This window comes from Berghia stephanieae, chromosome 8 (assembly GCF_034508935.2).
Source record: "Berghia stephanieae isolate SIO BIC M18660-M18661 chromosome 8, UCSD_Bste_1.3, whole genome shotgun sequence".
In the NCBI taxonomy this organism is placed as follows: domain Eukaryota; kingdom Metazoa; phylum Mollusca; class Gastropoda; order Nudibranchia; family Aeolidiidae; genus Berghia; species Berghia stephanieae.
Genome location: NC_088367.1, coordinates 52,133,203 through 52,148,567, shown reverse-complemented (window position 1 = coordinate 52,148,567; position 15,365 = coordinate 52,133,203). Strand labels below are relative to the sequence as shown.

At 35.2% G+C, this 15,365-nt stretch overlaps 1 protein-coding gene across 3 annotated transcripts in view; it reads right to left on the bottom strand.

Moving 5' to 3' along the window:
• Nucleotides 1-15,365, bottom strand: part of LOC144978855 (myb protein-like) — a 34,013-nt gene that overhangs the window by 4,270 nt on the left and 14,378 nt on the right. The window contains exons 12-19 of one of the 3 annotated variants that reach the window (XM_078925431.1): nucleotides 14,775-14,860; nucleotides 14,211-14,334; nucleotides 11,669-11,806; nucleotides 9,230-9,331; nucleotides 7,180-7,290; nucleotides 5,563-5,593; nucleotides 4,115-4,195; nucleotides 2,015-2,152 (exon numbers count right to left, since the gene is read on the bottom strand). In XM_078925431.1, coding sequence (XP_078781557.1) covers nucleotides 2,148-2,152; nucleotides 4,115-4,195; nucleotides 5,563-5,593; nucleotides 7,180-7,290; nucleotides 9,230-9,331; nucleotides 11,669-11,806; nucleotides 14,211-14,334; nucleotides 14,775-14,860 — 678 coding nt within the window. In that variant the 3' untranslated portion in view covers nucleotides 2,015-2,147. Of the gene's footprint in view, nucleotides 1-364; nucleotides 2,153-4,114; nucleotides 4,196-5,562; nucleotides 5,594-7,179; nucleotides 7,291-9,229; nucleotides 9,332-11,668; nucleotides 11,807-14,210; nucleotides 14,335-14,774; nucleotides 14,861-15,365 lie in introns of those variants that run through there. The other 2 variants (XM_078925430.1, XM_078925429.1) reach the window with 2 other exon arrangements.

The following is a 15,365-nucleotide window of genomic DNA, read 5'->3' as shown; positions in this document are numbered from 1 at the left end:
AGATTCCAAGAGCATACCACCAATGTACTTAGTTTGAAATCACCTACAAGTCTCATCCAGACACAAGCACGAAATCCAACAAAGAGGAACACACTCAAATGCTTACATTATACATTCAAAATAAAAATAATAATACATAACAGAGAGATGATTTACAAGGAAAAAAATATCATCTCCCAAAACCATAACTATGCATTTGAATTTGACTGTTTCCCTCCCGGCCAGGGCCAGGACAAAACCAAGTAATCTCAATCCAAGACAAAGACAGAAAGCATGTTGGAAAACAGATATAAGGGTATAGAAGACACAGTATGTACCTCCCTGCCCACTATGGAAGGTCAGGATCCCCACCCAATCCAGCAACTAGAGTTTGATGTTGATTTTATAGGGTTTGTGTTTGCACCTGATCAATTCATTATTTGAGTACTCGCCTCATCAGTAAAGAGAATGTCATCGAACTTGGATGCAGTCCATATTTATTCTAATTACCCCCCATCTTTCCCCAACGTCCATACAGCAGAGAATGATTGGGTAGTAAGGTGTTAGATCTAGTGGAAAGTACATTGAGACAGACTAGTGTCCTATCTAAAGGATAGTAATCAATTACTACTCACTTCTACATTATAGAAATCAGGATGAACACTGGTTCTGTGGACTACGTGCTTCCAAACTATGTGAAAAGTTATGTAGATGCAAGAAATGGGATAAAAATAAATCCTTACCGTCAGGAAATGAAAACCCAAACTTTAATGATATGATAAAAATAAATCCTTACCGACAGGAAATGAAAACCCAAACTTTAATGATATGATAAAAATAAATCCTTACCGACAGGAAATGAAAACCCAAACTTTAATGATATGATAAAAATAAATCCTTACCGACAGGAAATGAAATCTTTAATGATATGAAGAGAGGGACAAAGCAGTTTTAAATCATCAACATTTCCAAGATTTAATAAAGTGTAAAAATCAAACCAGTTTGACGACACCCAAAGATTTCCATCTTTAATGACGACACCCATAGACTTCCATCTTTAAAACAGTTTACTAAGCCATGACTCAATCCTATTACTTGTCCTTTCATCAATGACTTTCAACACTAGAACACTTTCTGAGAAATCCATAAAGAGAATAAATAATCAACAAAAACAAATTTTTAAAACCTGACTTTGGAAGAAAATAGGATTGCACACCGATAGAAAAGAGTTTTGAAGAGAAAAAAAAAAAAAAAGTAAAAGCCTGATAATGAACAACAGTCTTCCTGATGGATAAAATGTTTTTTTTTTAAAGGGCAGATAATACAAGTTGATTCAGAGAAACACCCAACAATGCATACATGACGACATGCAAGATTATCCTCTTTATTTTATTTATTTTATTCATCAGACTTACAGTGACTACACCCCCATCTTCTTTTGTGTTTTCTTTTGACGATACACAAAAAGTTGTTCCCCTTGAAGTGAAAATTATTCAAAGATCTAACGATTATAAAAATGATTTTGAAAGATCTGATATCCTTCAGCTACCTTCCACCTTTTGCTAACGACGGTAGTGGCTAGATTGATGAATTGAATTAAAGAAGTCTTTTGAAAATCTGATCTTAGGCTACAGACACCCTAAACAGTAAAATTCACATAAATGAAAAGTTGTCAATCACTAACCCATTTTTATGTCACTAGCAACTTCCCTTGAATTTTCATTTTTTCATTATAATTTACACAGAAAAACAAAATAAATAAATTGAAAAAACACAACATGTTTTTATGAATCAATGACAATAACAATATATCAGTGTTGCTTTGATAACGTCAATATGTCCATTCTAAGGGGTAGATTACATGATGAGACACACACAATTCACCTAAAAAGCTGGCAATGTAGATGAGCCCTTATCAATTTTCAACAATTCTGTACCTTCAATTCCTGCCTTTCACAAATTCCTTACGCTAATTTGACTATTTACATATGGCATATCATACATACACATATATACATTAAATTAAAACATTTATTTCTTTCTATTTAACTTGACAGCTACTGCATCCATCACAACTTCAAATGTTTTGATATAAATAACTCTTGGCCAATTGGGTCATGTCCAGCTGATCACGTGTCTGGCCACAAGCCACTCTCTGGAAGCCAGGGTCAATCTATGGACAAAACAAAACAATCGATTGAATGGAAGGTCAACAGTCTATCAAATGACCATAAACCAGTTTACAAAGATGGTGAGGTCAAATATGAGTTTGTTAATACGTTGGAGGCCTTGTAAAGTCAAATAGTAAAATAAAAATATTATCTGTAAGTAAGGCAGCTAACTCCCAGTCCAAAGTATCTTGTTTGTTTTTTGTGTTTTTAAGGGTTTTACGGCGCTTGCAACACATCTAGGTCATGTCAGCACCAGTAAAAAGGAAGAAAATGGGGTAGTAAAAAGTTCTAGAATTACAATTAAAGCACCCAAAAGAAAGTAAGACAAAGGGGAACTGGGAACAAATAGGGATCAGATGTAGAATTCCAAGAGCACACCACAAATGTACTTAGTGTGAGATGACCTACAAGTCTCATCCGGACACAGGCACAAGATCCAACAAAGAGGAATACACTCAAATGCTTATATTATACATTCAAAATAACAAATATAACAATAAATAACAGAGAGATGATTTACAAGGAAAAAAAAATCTCCCAAACAATAACCATGCATTTGACGGTTTCCCTCCCAGCCAGGACCAGGACAAAACCAAGTAATCTCATTCCAAGACAAAAACAGAAAACATGTTGAAAAGCAGATATAGTGGATAGAAGACACAGTAAGTGCCTCCCTGCCCGTTATGGGAGGTCAGGAACCCCACCCAGCCAAAGCATCTTGCTCAAACTCTTGTTACTGCTATTGTCAATGGCCACCATTCTTAACAGGCAGTGGATAACAAGGTCTAATGTGTATCTGGGCCATACGCTAGAGATACCAATTGTCAATTTGGCTTTGATGCAGCAGCCTGGCTTTTTACTAGCCAGTCAGGGAACATATTCAGTTTGGGGAATTTTTGTGGCCATTCCCAATTTATTGTTAAGTTATCAGTGGCTGGTTTTGTTTACCAGGTAGTCGGTGAACATAGTCGATTTGGGAAATTCTTTCAGTCATAGATAATTTTTCATTAAGACGATGTTCCTCAACCTTGGAGATAAGCCATTCGCAAATTTCTAAATGATGAATTTCCAGACATATGGAATGAGCACGGAATGAACTCAAAAATGGGTTGAATTTGCTTGTAGGTCGCCATGGCAATGATGGCAACCATATTGAAGCACATTGCGTAAAAGATAATGTTAAAAAATGTAAAGCAATAATGTACTCATGAGTCCATTTTTCACGTGTATTGGCTGTAACGGTTTTTGGTATAGATGTTATTAAACAGGGAGAGACTTTATGGTATATCAATTTGACATAAAAAAATCTATGATAAACAAGCATCCTGTTCTGATTGAGGCAACAAACTGTTATGGGATCAATTTCATCCTATAAAAAGGAGTTCAGTTCAAATCCAAAGGCTTGGTGGATCTGAAGGACTTTTATTACTTTTAATTACACAATTTTTTCAATCCTCCCAGAACGAGGCTTACAAAGGTTGGTCAAGTTTCATTATCGATATTCCAGCTTTTCTAATAACTTGTTAGGTCATTTAAACCCTGACTCGGGAGGAAGGAAAGAAGAGGATGTGATTTGTTTACAAGATACGCGTGGAAATTTACTGCAAACTAACTGATCAAATCAATACAAAAGATGAGCATGGGCATTTATATAGCGCAATATCCAGTCTTCCCTTGGAATAGACCCTAGAGACAAATTTCCCCTATGGAATGAATCAAGGGAATTTTACTTCTTTTTTTTGTTTATATTTATTTAACATTTTAAAATGATGAAATTCCTCCTCCTACACCAAATTGGTGGATCACATTAAAACCATCCGCACTGCTTTAGAAAAGGCAAGTTTTAGAGAGTTAAGACCCCTTGTAGCCTTGGCCCATAACCATATTTTGTAAAAAGCAAAATGATATTTTTTAAAATCATGAACGAACAAGATTGTTCCAAGTTTGTCTGAAATAGTCCATACCTTCACAACCGGCCTGGGCGGTGAATCTGTAAAAATTATTTTCTTCACTGATTTTTTCTGAGCCCTCTCTTTGTGTGCGTGCTGTAAAAATAGAAAGCAGAAGACGGATAGATAGAAAACAATGCATATTGAGATGGAACATCACAACAAAATATAATATCGTTTTGTTCTGGTAGGACTCAAATAAGTTGACAAAATATAAATATACAAAGCAGCCTATAAATCTACTTCCTACTTCAAATGTTCCGTCACTGATTTCAACAGGTTGATTCTTAAAATACATCCAAGTATTTTTATTTGGACAGGATCTTTTTTTTCCCTTAATTGTTTTGTTTGTTTTATGTTTTTTTATCTTAAATTATATATTCAGACCTAGCAGCTCTCATTTTTATATCAATTAGGGGATAAAGCAAATGTCACTTTAGTTTTCACACACTTTCAGGACAAGTCACCATTTGACACATTCATAGCTATTAACAATGTTGACAGATTTATCATCAAAATCCCATATCCAAACTTCTATAAGTTTATATTCTATGGATTAAAAAACGCAATGAAATTAAATAATAAAGCTGCAGTATAAATTATCTCTTTTAAGCAATTTGAAAACACGATTGTTTAATAGTCATTTTGCTGTTTCATGTATAAATCCAATGGTTATAAATAAAACATATCCAAACCCATGGCTATCCAATAACATCTACACAAGTAAACAATGATCGATTCAGTCAGAATTACGGCATGGATTATGGGTAGCAAAAGTGACATCATCAACAGTGAGACCTGAACAAAAACAGAACATGGTTTAGACACCATTGAACCCAAAACCAGTTTGAAAAGTTTACAGTTAAATCATTTCAAAATGAAAGGACGGGAACCAAATTCTAGCAAATAATGTCATAAAAAACAACAGGCTTGACAATTGTTATTCTGATTTGTAGTTAAGAATCCCCCCCCCCCCCCTGTTAAAATTTACAAAAAAAATCATAGTTTACATACTATCTACAGAATGGGTACCTGATGGGTTGGGATGAGGTGAAGAAAAAAAATAACAAAAAGAAAAAAACCAATCTTAGCCATCAAGTGTAATCATTTCAAACCAAAATGAAAATATTGAGCTTGGAGCTCCAAGAAATAAAGAAGAATAGGAAATTGAATGGAAGCTTCAATTTAATAAACAAAAACAGATAATGTGGACGTTTTGAGTTTCCCCTTCATCAGCAAAACACGATAAATGAAACACTAAAGACAAATGACAAATGTTTCAATTATTTTCTTGATAAAGGGGAAACCCAAAACGTCCATATTATCTGACCAAAAGAAAGTGAAAAAAGCATGTAAAAAAACCCAGCAAAATTGGAAAAAAAAAAAAAATAACATCAACCAAAGAGGGAGTAGAGCACTTCCACCATGTAATTATCAACATCCCGTCTCTGTGTTCTACTTACCAAACCCACAATGCCTAGAGCCAAAAGAGCTCTGAAAACAATTGGATAGTTTAAAGACTCCATTGTGTGTGACTAGGTATAAGACTGAGAGTGTTCACAGGTTTTGGAGAAGGACAAGAATTGTAAATTATATACAACAAAAACAAAGGCAATCTGAAATGGTGACTAATTTCTAAAATGTTCATTTCTATACTTTATACATACAAGGGAGGGCTGGAAAGTTTTGCTATTTTCCTTGTCATTTCAAAGTCAAAGATATTTCGCTTAGAAACGAAACATTTGGTATAGTATAAATACCTTTTAATCAATTGACTTTGATGTATCAAAATTTCAGCGTGATGTAATTGCTATTTTCCTATTCAGGTTTCCCACACCTTTGAAAAAAGCCTGAAGAATCTATCAAAGAACAATGTATTGTTTCTAAACGAGATTCACATCATTTTTTTACACTCTAAATCATTACTTCACATTTATCAATACGATATTGATATTCATCTTGTTACCAATGTGTTTGTGGGGTGGGGTGGGAGTGGGGGGTGTTTGTCTGCAGAGTTTGTTATTAACAAGTCTGTGTGTCATGTGTAGCTACAAGCCATCATCTGCCTTACATGCCATGCCTGACACGCTCAGCACAATTTCTTCCTACACATTTGCATTCCATACCAAACTAGTCAGGTGATTGGAATTCATTGTTTTTTTCTATCCGTGCCGGTGACCATTGTTGTTTTCATTTCCCTTTTTTCTTTTTTTTCTTTTTGGGGGGGGGGGGGGGAATAGTCACAGGAGAGAAACAATTTAGCAACTGCTAAGGTTGTGATTAATATAGTCCATGTTCATCATGCAATCAAAAGGAATATAGAAGTGAAATTTTTGATTTTTTCTTTAGAGTAGCATTTGGTTATCTGTTGTCATTTGGGTTGAGATGTTCAAGGATCATCTTTAGAAAATGATGTTAGTAAGGATTGTCAGCGTGAAATTAAAATTTTAAAATATAAAGAAGACAAAAAATTGCAACAAGAACACAAGGCAGCAATGGGTTATCTGCTTGATATTTTCGATAAGGAAACATGAAAATGGGAAAAGTATTAGGTAAACGTTTTTTATAACTTTTGTAACAATAATCCATAAATCTCGCAAGAAATAGAATTGTTTACTTATTTTGTAGGAAAGAAAGTGATGGCATGGCATGAGATGGGAATTCTAGAATAGGGTGACAATTTCTCAAAGTCAGCTTTGACAGAATGGGACCTGTCATGATGATGAGGTCAATCTCAAGAATACATTTTCATCATTCGGTTTGGTTTGGGTTTTTTTTGTTTCTTCTTTCTTTTTTTTTTTTTGGGGGGGGGGGGGGACTTTTAGTTGTAGTTATCAACTGCAGTTAGATTATCCCATGCAACCATCACACATACGAATGTTAAGACAATGATGATATAAGGTCAAATGGCATTAGTAAATGTTAGTGATTTGGGCTTTTTTTTTTTAAAGGACTTTTTTTGGTCTTCTCCAACCAATTTCTATCCACTAGTAAATTAAGATACAAACGGTGACAGGTTAGAAGCAAAACGCAGCTCTGGTCTATCTAAAATTGACAGTCAAATGTATAATAAAAATTACCTTGTAGTGAGGCATACTAAAGACCTCTTCCAGAACTTCCTCAGGCAGTGTGTCTTTTATAATGGATGGTGGTGACAGCAACAGACTCGTGTCACCCACCAAAGATTTGCTCTGAGGGAGGAAAAAAAAGATATTTATATAAATTAGATTAGTGTGTGGCCAGTCAGTGAGGCTATGTGGTCTAGTGGTATGACACTCGCTTTCGGATCGGAAGGTCCTGGGTTCGAGCCTCGCTCGGCGCATAGTTGAGTCCTTGGAAAAGGCTCTTTACTCAAATTCTCTCACCGTACTCAGGTGTAAAATGAGTACCTGGCCGTTAACAGCGTTGTCTTTGTCCGAAAAATTGTAATATCGCCTGACAGGCGTCATGTCCTGTCCTACATGTTAAATGTTGCTGTTGACCAGGGACCCCTTGTAAAGCGCTTTGAGCACATTTTAGTGGATATTGCGCTATATAAAAGCTCAATTTTTTTTTTTAAGATTCGTGGCGTTGTGGTCCAGGGGAATGAACTCGCCTCTGGATTCGCAGGTCCAGGCAAAGGTTAGTCCCAGAAGAGGTTTTTTACTCACATTCTCTCACCATACTCAGGTGTAAAATGAGTCGTGGCCATTAACAACGTTGTTTCCAACGATAAAGAATTGTAATATGATTGCATTACGGGCATCATGTCTCCTCCTGTATGTCAGTTGAAAAGCACTGAAAACATGTTTCGTGAATATTGCCCTATATTAATGCTCATGTTGTTTTGTTTTCTTTTTCTTAAGAAAAACTGGAATTAAATCCTTTTCTATTTTTGGGCCATCTGTGTGGAATGCCTTACCACAGAGAATTTGTGAAAAGAATCTTTGCCAATTTCTAACCATTCCCTTACAACCTATCTGTATTGATTTTAGTAGTAGATTGTATGAGTAAAGAGATTTTTGGGGTTTGTTTTTCTTTTTTTAAAACCAATGTATTTTATTTTTATGGGGGCGAAGTGGCAGAGTGGTTAAGGCATTGCACTGTGACCCAGAAGGTCCTGGGTTCTAGCCCCGCTTCAGGCACCTTCGTTTTTTCCTTGAGTCAGATTATTAACCCCCGATTTGCTCACTGTGACAACATGGGTGATTCCTGTTGACATCAGATATCTTGTTTGATGAATTATCTATATTCCTTCGTGGAATGCCTAGGCGACGAGATCTTATGATGTCCTGGTGGAAGGGCATCTATATATATATAATGTATTTTATAATTTAATCCCATAAAATGCCATGACAGTGACAGCTTAAACTTGTTAAAAAAATTGCTTAGTAAACTACAATAACGTTTACATGACTGGAAGTCCAAAATCTGGACATCGACAGCTGTACACTATATCTAATTAAATTTATCTATATGTGTGGCTTTATCGTCTAGCGGTCTACCACTCGCCTCCACACCGGCATGTCCCTTGTTCCAATCCTGCTCTGGGCAGTGCAAACTTAAGTCCTTGAAAAAAGACTATTTCTCACATTCTCTCATCATACTCAGGTATAGAATGAGAACCTGGCCATTAACAACCTTGTTTCTGTTGGGAAAATTGTAATATCGCCGTACAAGGGTCATGTCTCGCCTTACTCATCAAATATTGCTGATGGCTAGGACAAAAAAGTCCTTCAGAGCCATTAGGCCCATGGAGCCGTGACAATTGCTTGCTACCCTTTTGATAGGACGCTAGTCTATCACAAAGTACTTTTCACCAGATCTAACAGACCCAGCTACCCATTCACTACTGAGTAGACAGGGAGGGGGGGAGGGGGTTCAGAAAAAAATCCACCCAGGATCGATCTCGGTCCCTTTGCTTGGAAAGCGAGTGCTCTACCAACTGAGCTATCTGGAACCCCTGATGGCTAGAAATCCCTTGTAAAGTGATGAGAGCATGTTTAGTGGGTACTGCGCTATTTAAAAACTCAATTATTATTTATATACAATTATATTGATCAAAATTTTAACTCTATTTCAATTGAGCATCCTCCATAACAAATGCTGGACATGGGGAAAGCTGTAATTCTTGTGGACAACCCAACTCACTGGTGTTTCTGGTGAATGTATGACAGATTCTGTCGTTGAGATGTGTTCGCGGATGAGTTTGTCCTCCAGAGACTGTCTCACTCTTCGGTTGTGTTGGATGTGCTGTGGGTATTGAAAAATAATTGATTGTCAAAACAGAAATATTACACATTTGCTCGTGGCAATTAAGACTTTCTTTGTCCACATGTTTCAAAATGGTGTAAAAATGGATTATCAATAGTAAAAGTAATAGAGATAAAAGGGAGAAGAATTTTGTTTTTAACCAGAATAAATCTACTTTGGAATAACTAGGTCACAATATGGTATTCTTGGACTCTTACCTTTGGAGTTTTGAACATTTTCCCGTTACCGATGAGCAACATTGGGAGTGTTTTGTTTTTAAGGGTTTTACGGCGCTTGCAACAAATGAAGGCTAGATCTGGTGAAAAGTACATTATGATGGACTAGCATCCTATCCAAAGGATAGCAAGCAATTTCTATTGTCCATCTCACACTATAGAAACCAGGATAGACTCTGGCTCCATGGACCTAATCACTCTGAATGACTATTGGAGAAATAGCAAAAATATTGGAAAAGGAAGATAGAAATCTAAATGACAATGTTATGGTCATGATTTTTCCATAAAAGAGCTTAATCCCTTATAAGCGGAGATGAGGGCTTGAATCCGTGACCTTACTGGTACAACTCCGCCTGGCCGGGGAGAGAGTGACTCTATGGTCGTGGGTTCGAGCCCCCATCGCCGCCGCAAAATGTTTATTCTCTATTGTCTTCTGGCACTTTCCTTCTCACTTCGTTTCTTGTTATTATCAACATAAGTGCCTGCTCCAACCACTTTTCTAAAATATTGGTAGAGGCCTTTAAATAAAAATGGACATGTTATCAATTCAATTGAATCTAGTTATGGTGATCAACAGTTTAAAAGGTGAACGTCTTGTGAAAGAAAAAAAAAATCAATCAAAATTTCATCTACAGAAAACCTGTGACACAAATACATCTAATGAATATGACTATTGAATGTGAAATCTCATGTTCCAGCCAAATGGTAGAGCTGGATGAGGACAGAGTCAATCCCTCAGCCTGTCAGCCGAGACAATAACAAAAGGAGGGAGACAGAGAGAGAGAGAAGGAGAGTAAGGGATGGTAGGAGTGTATAAATAGGTCTTTGAGACATTTTCCAAGACAGAAGCAGGATTGCCAATTCAGGAGGCAAACATTTACTGAACTTTTACACAAACACATTAAATGACCCTTTTCTGAGTGCTCAACTCGAGTAAAAAGACTTTTATACTTAATTTTTTTCCCACTTAGTAGGTGATTGGAAATTATACTGAGTGATTGGAACTTATACTGAGTGTTTGGAAATTATACTGAGTGATTGGAAATTATACTGAGTGTTTGGAAATTATACTGAAAAGATTGGAAATTTACTGAGGATTGGAATTTACACGAGTGATTGGAAATTATACTGAGTGTTGGAAATTTATACTGAGTGATTGGAAATTATATGAGTGTTTGGAAATTATACTGAGTGATTGGAAAATTATACTGAGTGTTTGGAAATTATACTGAGTGATTGGAAATTATACTGAGTGATTGGAAATTATACTGAGTGATTGGAAATTATACTGAGTGATTGGAAATTATACTGAGTGATTGGAAATTATACTGAGTGATTGGAAAATATACTGAGTGATTGGAAATTATACTGAGTGATTGGAAAATATACTGAGTGATTGGAACTTATACTGAGTGATTGGAAAATATACTGAGTGATTGGAACTTATACTGAGTGATTGGAAAATATACTGAGTGATTGGAAAATATACTGAGTGATTGGAACTTATACTGAGGGTTTATAATATACTAAATTCTGTAAATTTACGGAAAAATGGCAACCCTGGACAGAAGTAGAGATGGTTTGGATAAAGGCCTGCTTGGATAGAGGTGACTTGGTCACTTTGGAAAGACATTAAGGAAAATGTCATAAAAATCATACATTCACTGAAAGCTACAATCTAAAGACAAAACATTTTAAAAAATGAAAGAATGATACAACCCAATGCTGTCTATCAAACATTCTCCCTTTTACATTGAGCAATCAATTGGGGAGCGGGGAGCAGACACTGGTGTGAACAAGTGTGTATGAAAACAGTGCCAGACGAAACAAGAAAGAAAAATACAAGAAAAAATACCATCCCCCAAAAAATTCGATGGTTTCAGCTGTTTATTCTCACTGACACTTTGTTAACCCATCATCCTTGAATTATACTCAGCCTATCCCTATGACTACCAAATGTCGTATTATTGTAATTTTATAAATCTTTTTGTTCTTGTCTCGTCGACAGGCTCTGCCTCCTTGCTCTACCATAAGGCTGGGACGTAACAGGAAAACATTTTTTTTTAAATTAAAAATGAAAAAACTTCAAAACTGGACTGACTTCATCTACCTCCTTGTTGGGTTTGCGTTTGGAGTGTCGAGGCATGGAGGTGGACACAATGCTACTTGACATATCAGCCTCGTAGCCAGGATCACAGTCTCTAAGAACAGAACCCAAATCATCCAATGTCCCAGGACTCTGTTGGACGGATCAAAGTAAACAATGCAGTTAATCTTTTTATAAAAACATTTGCCTACAGCAGACCTGCCATGGCAAATTGAATACGTCAAATATATGTCAGTTTTTAGTAATTTGACAAGGAAATTTAAAAATTTTGAAATCATGTACAAACAACCACAATTTGACATTGATGATCACTTCAACATTACATCGTCATGCCTATGCGCTTAAGACATCGCATATTATTAGTATGCTTATTATTTATATTATCGTCATCATAATCATATTATATATACAATTATTATTATTATTATTATTATTAATTATTATTATTATTATTATTATTATTATTATTATTATTATCATTATTACTGTAGTAGTAGTAGTAGTAGTAGTAGTAGTAGTAGTAGTAGTAGTAGTAGTAGTAGTAGAAGTAGTAGTAGTAATTATTATTATCATTATCAGTTAAGTATGACTGAGAATAAAAAATTCGTAATTTTCCATAAAATTTTGTGTTTTCCTAATTAGCCATGGAATTTATCTAAAATCCTTAAAATTACGAAAAATTCATAAGATTTGGCAGGTCTGCTACAGGTCAAATGTATGGTATAAAATAGGGAAGAAAAGTTGTGACATCAAACTCTATTATTTTTTGGTTCCTAAATCCTTGGAAGTGTGTATGTAACCAGTCCTTCAGAGTACTAATAATGAAAAGGTTACATAAATGTGGCATATATAACTATTTCAGCAGTAAGATGTATAGGCAGGTGGTTAGGATTACGGGACGTAAAAGAGCGAGGATGGATAATCTTTATTGACGACCAGCATTTAATATTTAGACTGGAAAATAAGATGCCATCACTCTGACACCAGAAGATGCATTACACAAGGTATGTATTTGTATTCAGTCCTCCGGAAGATTGGTTTTACACTTCCAATGAAATAGGAACCAGTTTTTTTGACATCACACATGTCTTCCCTATAGGAAGGGAATACTAAACTGACAGAAGCTAAGGATTGTGTCAAGTGATGTACAAAAATTAATGAGAACAGCTTTAAAAAATAACAAAATAACAAACATGGAACGTTTTGAACCCAAAACCCTTGAGTCGAGGGTTTCTCAAGCTGTTATATACATTTTTTGAACAGTACTTAAATCAATAGAAAGGTGATTTTAATATTAATCACCACTTTCATTTTTAGATATTATGCTCCTTTATAAAATGGGATTCATCTCTTTTTCTGCTTTCACATCTTCAATTAAAACTGACTGAGCATTATCAAGACATTATTCTGCTGACTTCGGAAAAGTTACATTAGGTAGAGAATGTAAATGATCAGATTCCAGTCTCTCTTTCATACACACTTGTTCACCTCTTTATCTTACACAGGTGCCTGCTCCTTAATTTCTTAATTTGAAATTCTCTAAATCTACCTATGTAAAACGTGTTGTCCTAAACATTCTCTGATATCATGTCGACATGCCACTCACATACTATTATCAAACAATGTTTTTCTTTGTTTATACAAAAGAGCTCAAGAACAAAAAAAATGAATATTAAAACGAATGAGTGCAAAATTTAAAAAAAACAAAACAAATAATATGAAAAGGTAAAAATTGTCCAATACAAAACTTTATCTTCAAATGTCAACAAAAAAATGTCAAAATTTTAAAAATTAATCCATACAGAAAAGCGTACAAAATGACAATAAAAATTGAGAATAAGAATCAGGTTTCCTCTGGGAAAATGTCAACGATTATTAAAAGGGAAAAGCTTGGACGACAGTTGTTCTCATAAAATTGTTGGATTTATAAGAAAGGATAGAAATATTTCTTGGAGAGAGAAAACCTAAAATTCCATATTTCTCATCATTTGAAATGATATCAGGTTTATTTGACATACTATCAGATGGCAAGGCAGGGGATATAACTGATCCAATCCACGAGTGTAGATTGGCAGATAAATCACGTCACTGTGACTATTTATCACTATTAACTCGAATCATTTGTTCCATCTTCATTTAGGTTGAATATGTTAAGAGTTAAAAGACATATATATACACTTTTTTTTTTGGAATCGACATTCTTTTGTCAGCTATTTGCACTTTATTGATATCATCATTAATAGAAACTGAATTATTACCCTTCATATAGTAAAGCCTACATTATTTAATGGATAATTCAAGATGTATTTTGATAACAATCAAATCTTGTCATGAGATTTTTTGTGAAGATTTTCATTATGGGTGGCATTCCACTTTTGACTTTTGGTTCACTTAATTCAATGTTATCAATTTTTAGGAAGACAAAGTAAAGAAGAAAGACATAAACCCATCATAAACCTGATCTTCCCAATGACAAACAATCATTAATTAATTAAAAAACAAACAAATGCAAAACCATCAACGTAAACAGACAAACCCAAGACTGAGACTTTGCTTGTCTCTCTACCTCAGCCAAAGCGTGCTTAAAAGGCGTTGGGGTCCTTGGAGATGACACAAGAGGGCTCTGTCTTGGACCAGGACTTAGAAGAGTATTTGCAGTTCTGGAAAGGTAATAGTTCAATTACAATACAACACGATTCTGATATAAATGGGTGGTTGTATGTCCTGATATGTATGGGTGGTTGTATGTCCTGATATGTATGGGTGGTTGCATGTCCTGATATGTCACATACTAAGTGAAAGTCATAATATTAACACTACATTTGCCCCAATTTTGGATTGGATAAAAATATACACAAAAGGGTGGAAGTTAAAGCGGAATATTACAGCTTCTTGTATTGTGTCTCTGCCTGGGAAAAGCTGGCATTTTGAAAGAAAATTCACCTTTCAGGGTATTGATTGTTTTTGAATCTTAGAGACACGACTTTAAATTGGCTCACAGGAATTTCAGACACTACACGGAGGAATTTCAAGGCTGAAACAGGAATTTACGCATACAAAATTGTATCTATTTAATTATCTATTAATTGAAAATACTTACCCAGAATTGCCAGAAGATGAGGCAGAATGAGACAAGGGGGTTGAGGTCATCTTGCCAGATGAAATACATCCAGGACTATTCAGAAACTGGTAAGTGGCAGAAAACAAAGTTTTATCATTATGGGAAGGAAATTACAGACAGGAAAAATATCAGGAATAAAATAAGCAGAATATGAAAATTAAAAAAAAGAATAGAAATGTTATCCGAAAGCAACAAGGGGTCAAAATCCTCTTTAGAAATGGATCCAAAAATTTTAATCAGAGGAAAAAAGTGTTTTTTTCGGACAGAAAAAACACTGTAAACGACAAGGTACTCGAGTAAAGAGTCTTTTCCAAGGACTCAACTATGGGCCGACTGAGATTCAAACCCAGGACCTCCCCATCCGAAAGCTAGTGTCATACCACAAGACTGCAGAGCGACTACAGCTTTAACTTCTAAAAATTATGAATGTTTAAAGTTTCAAGTAAGCAAGTCTTTTCTAACCAAACACCAAGTCATACAATTTCACCTAGAGGCAATTCCACATTGAAAATAGTCACTTTAACTAAAGACTGACTTGCTTTGATTTTTTATTTTAAAAGATTTTACAGC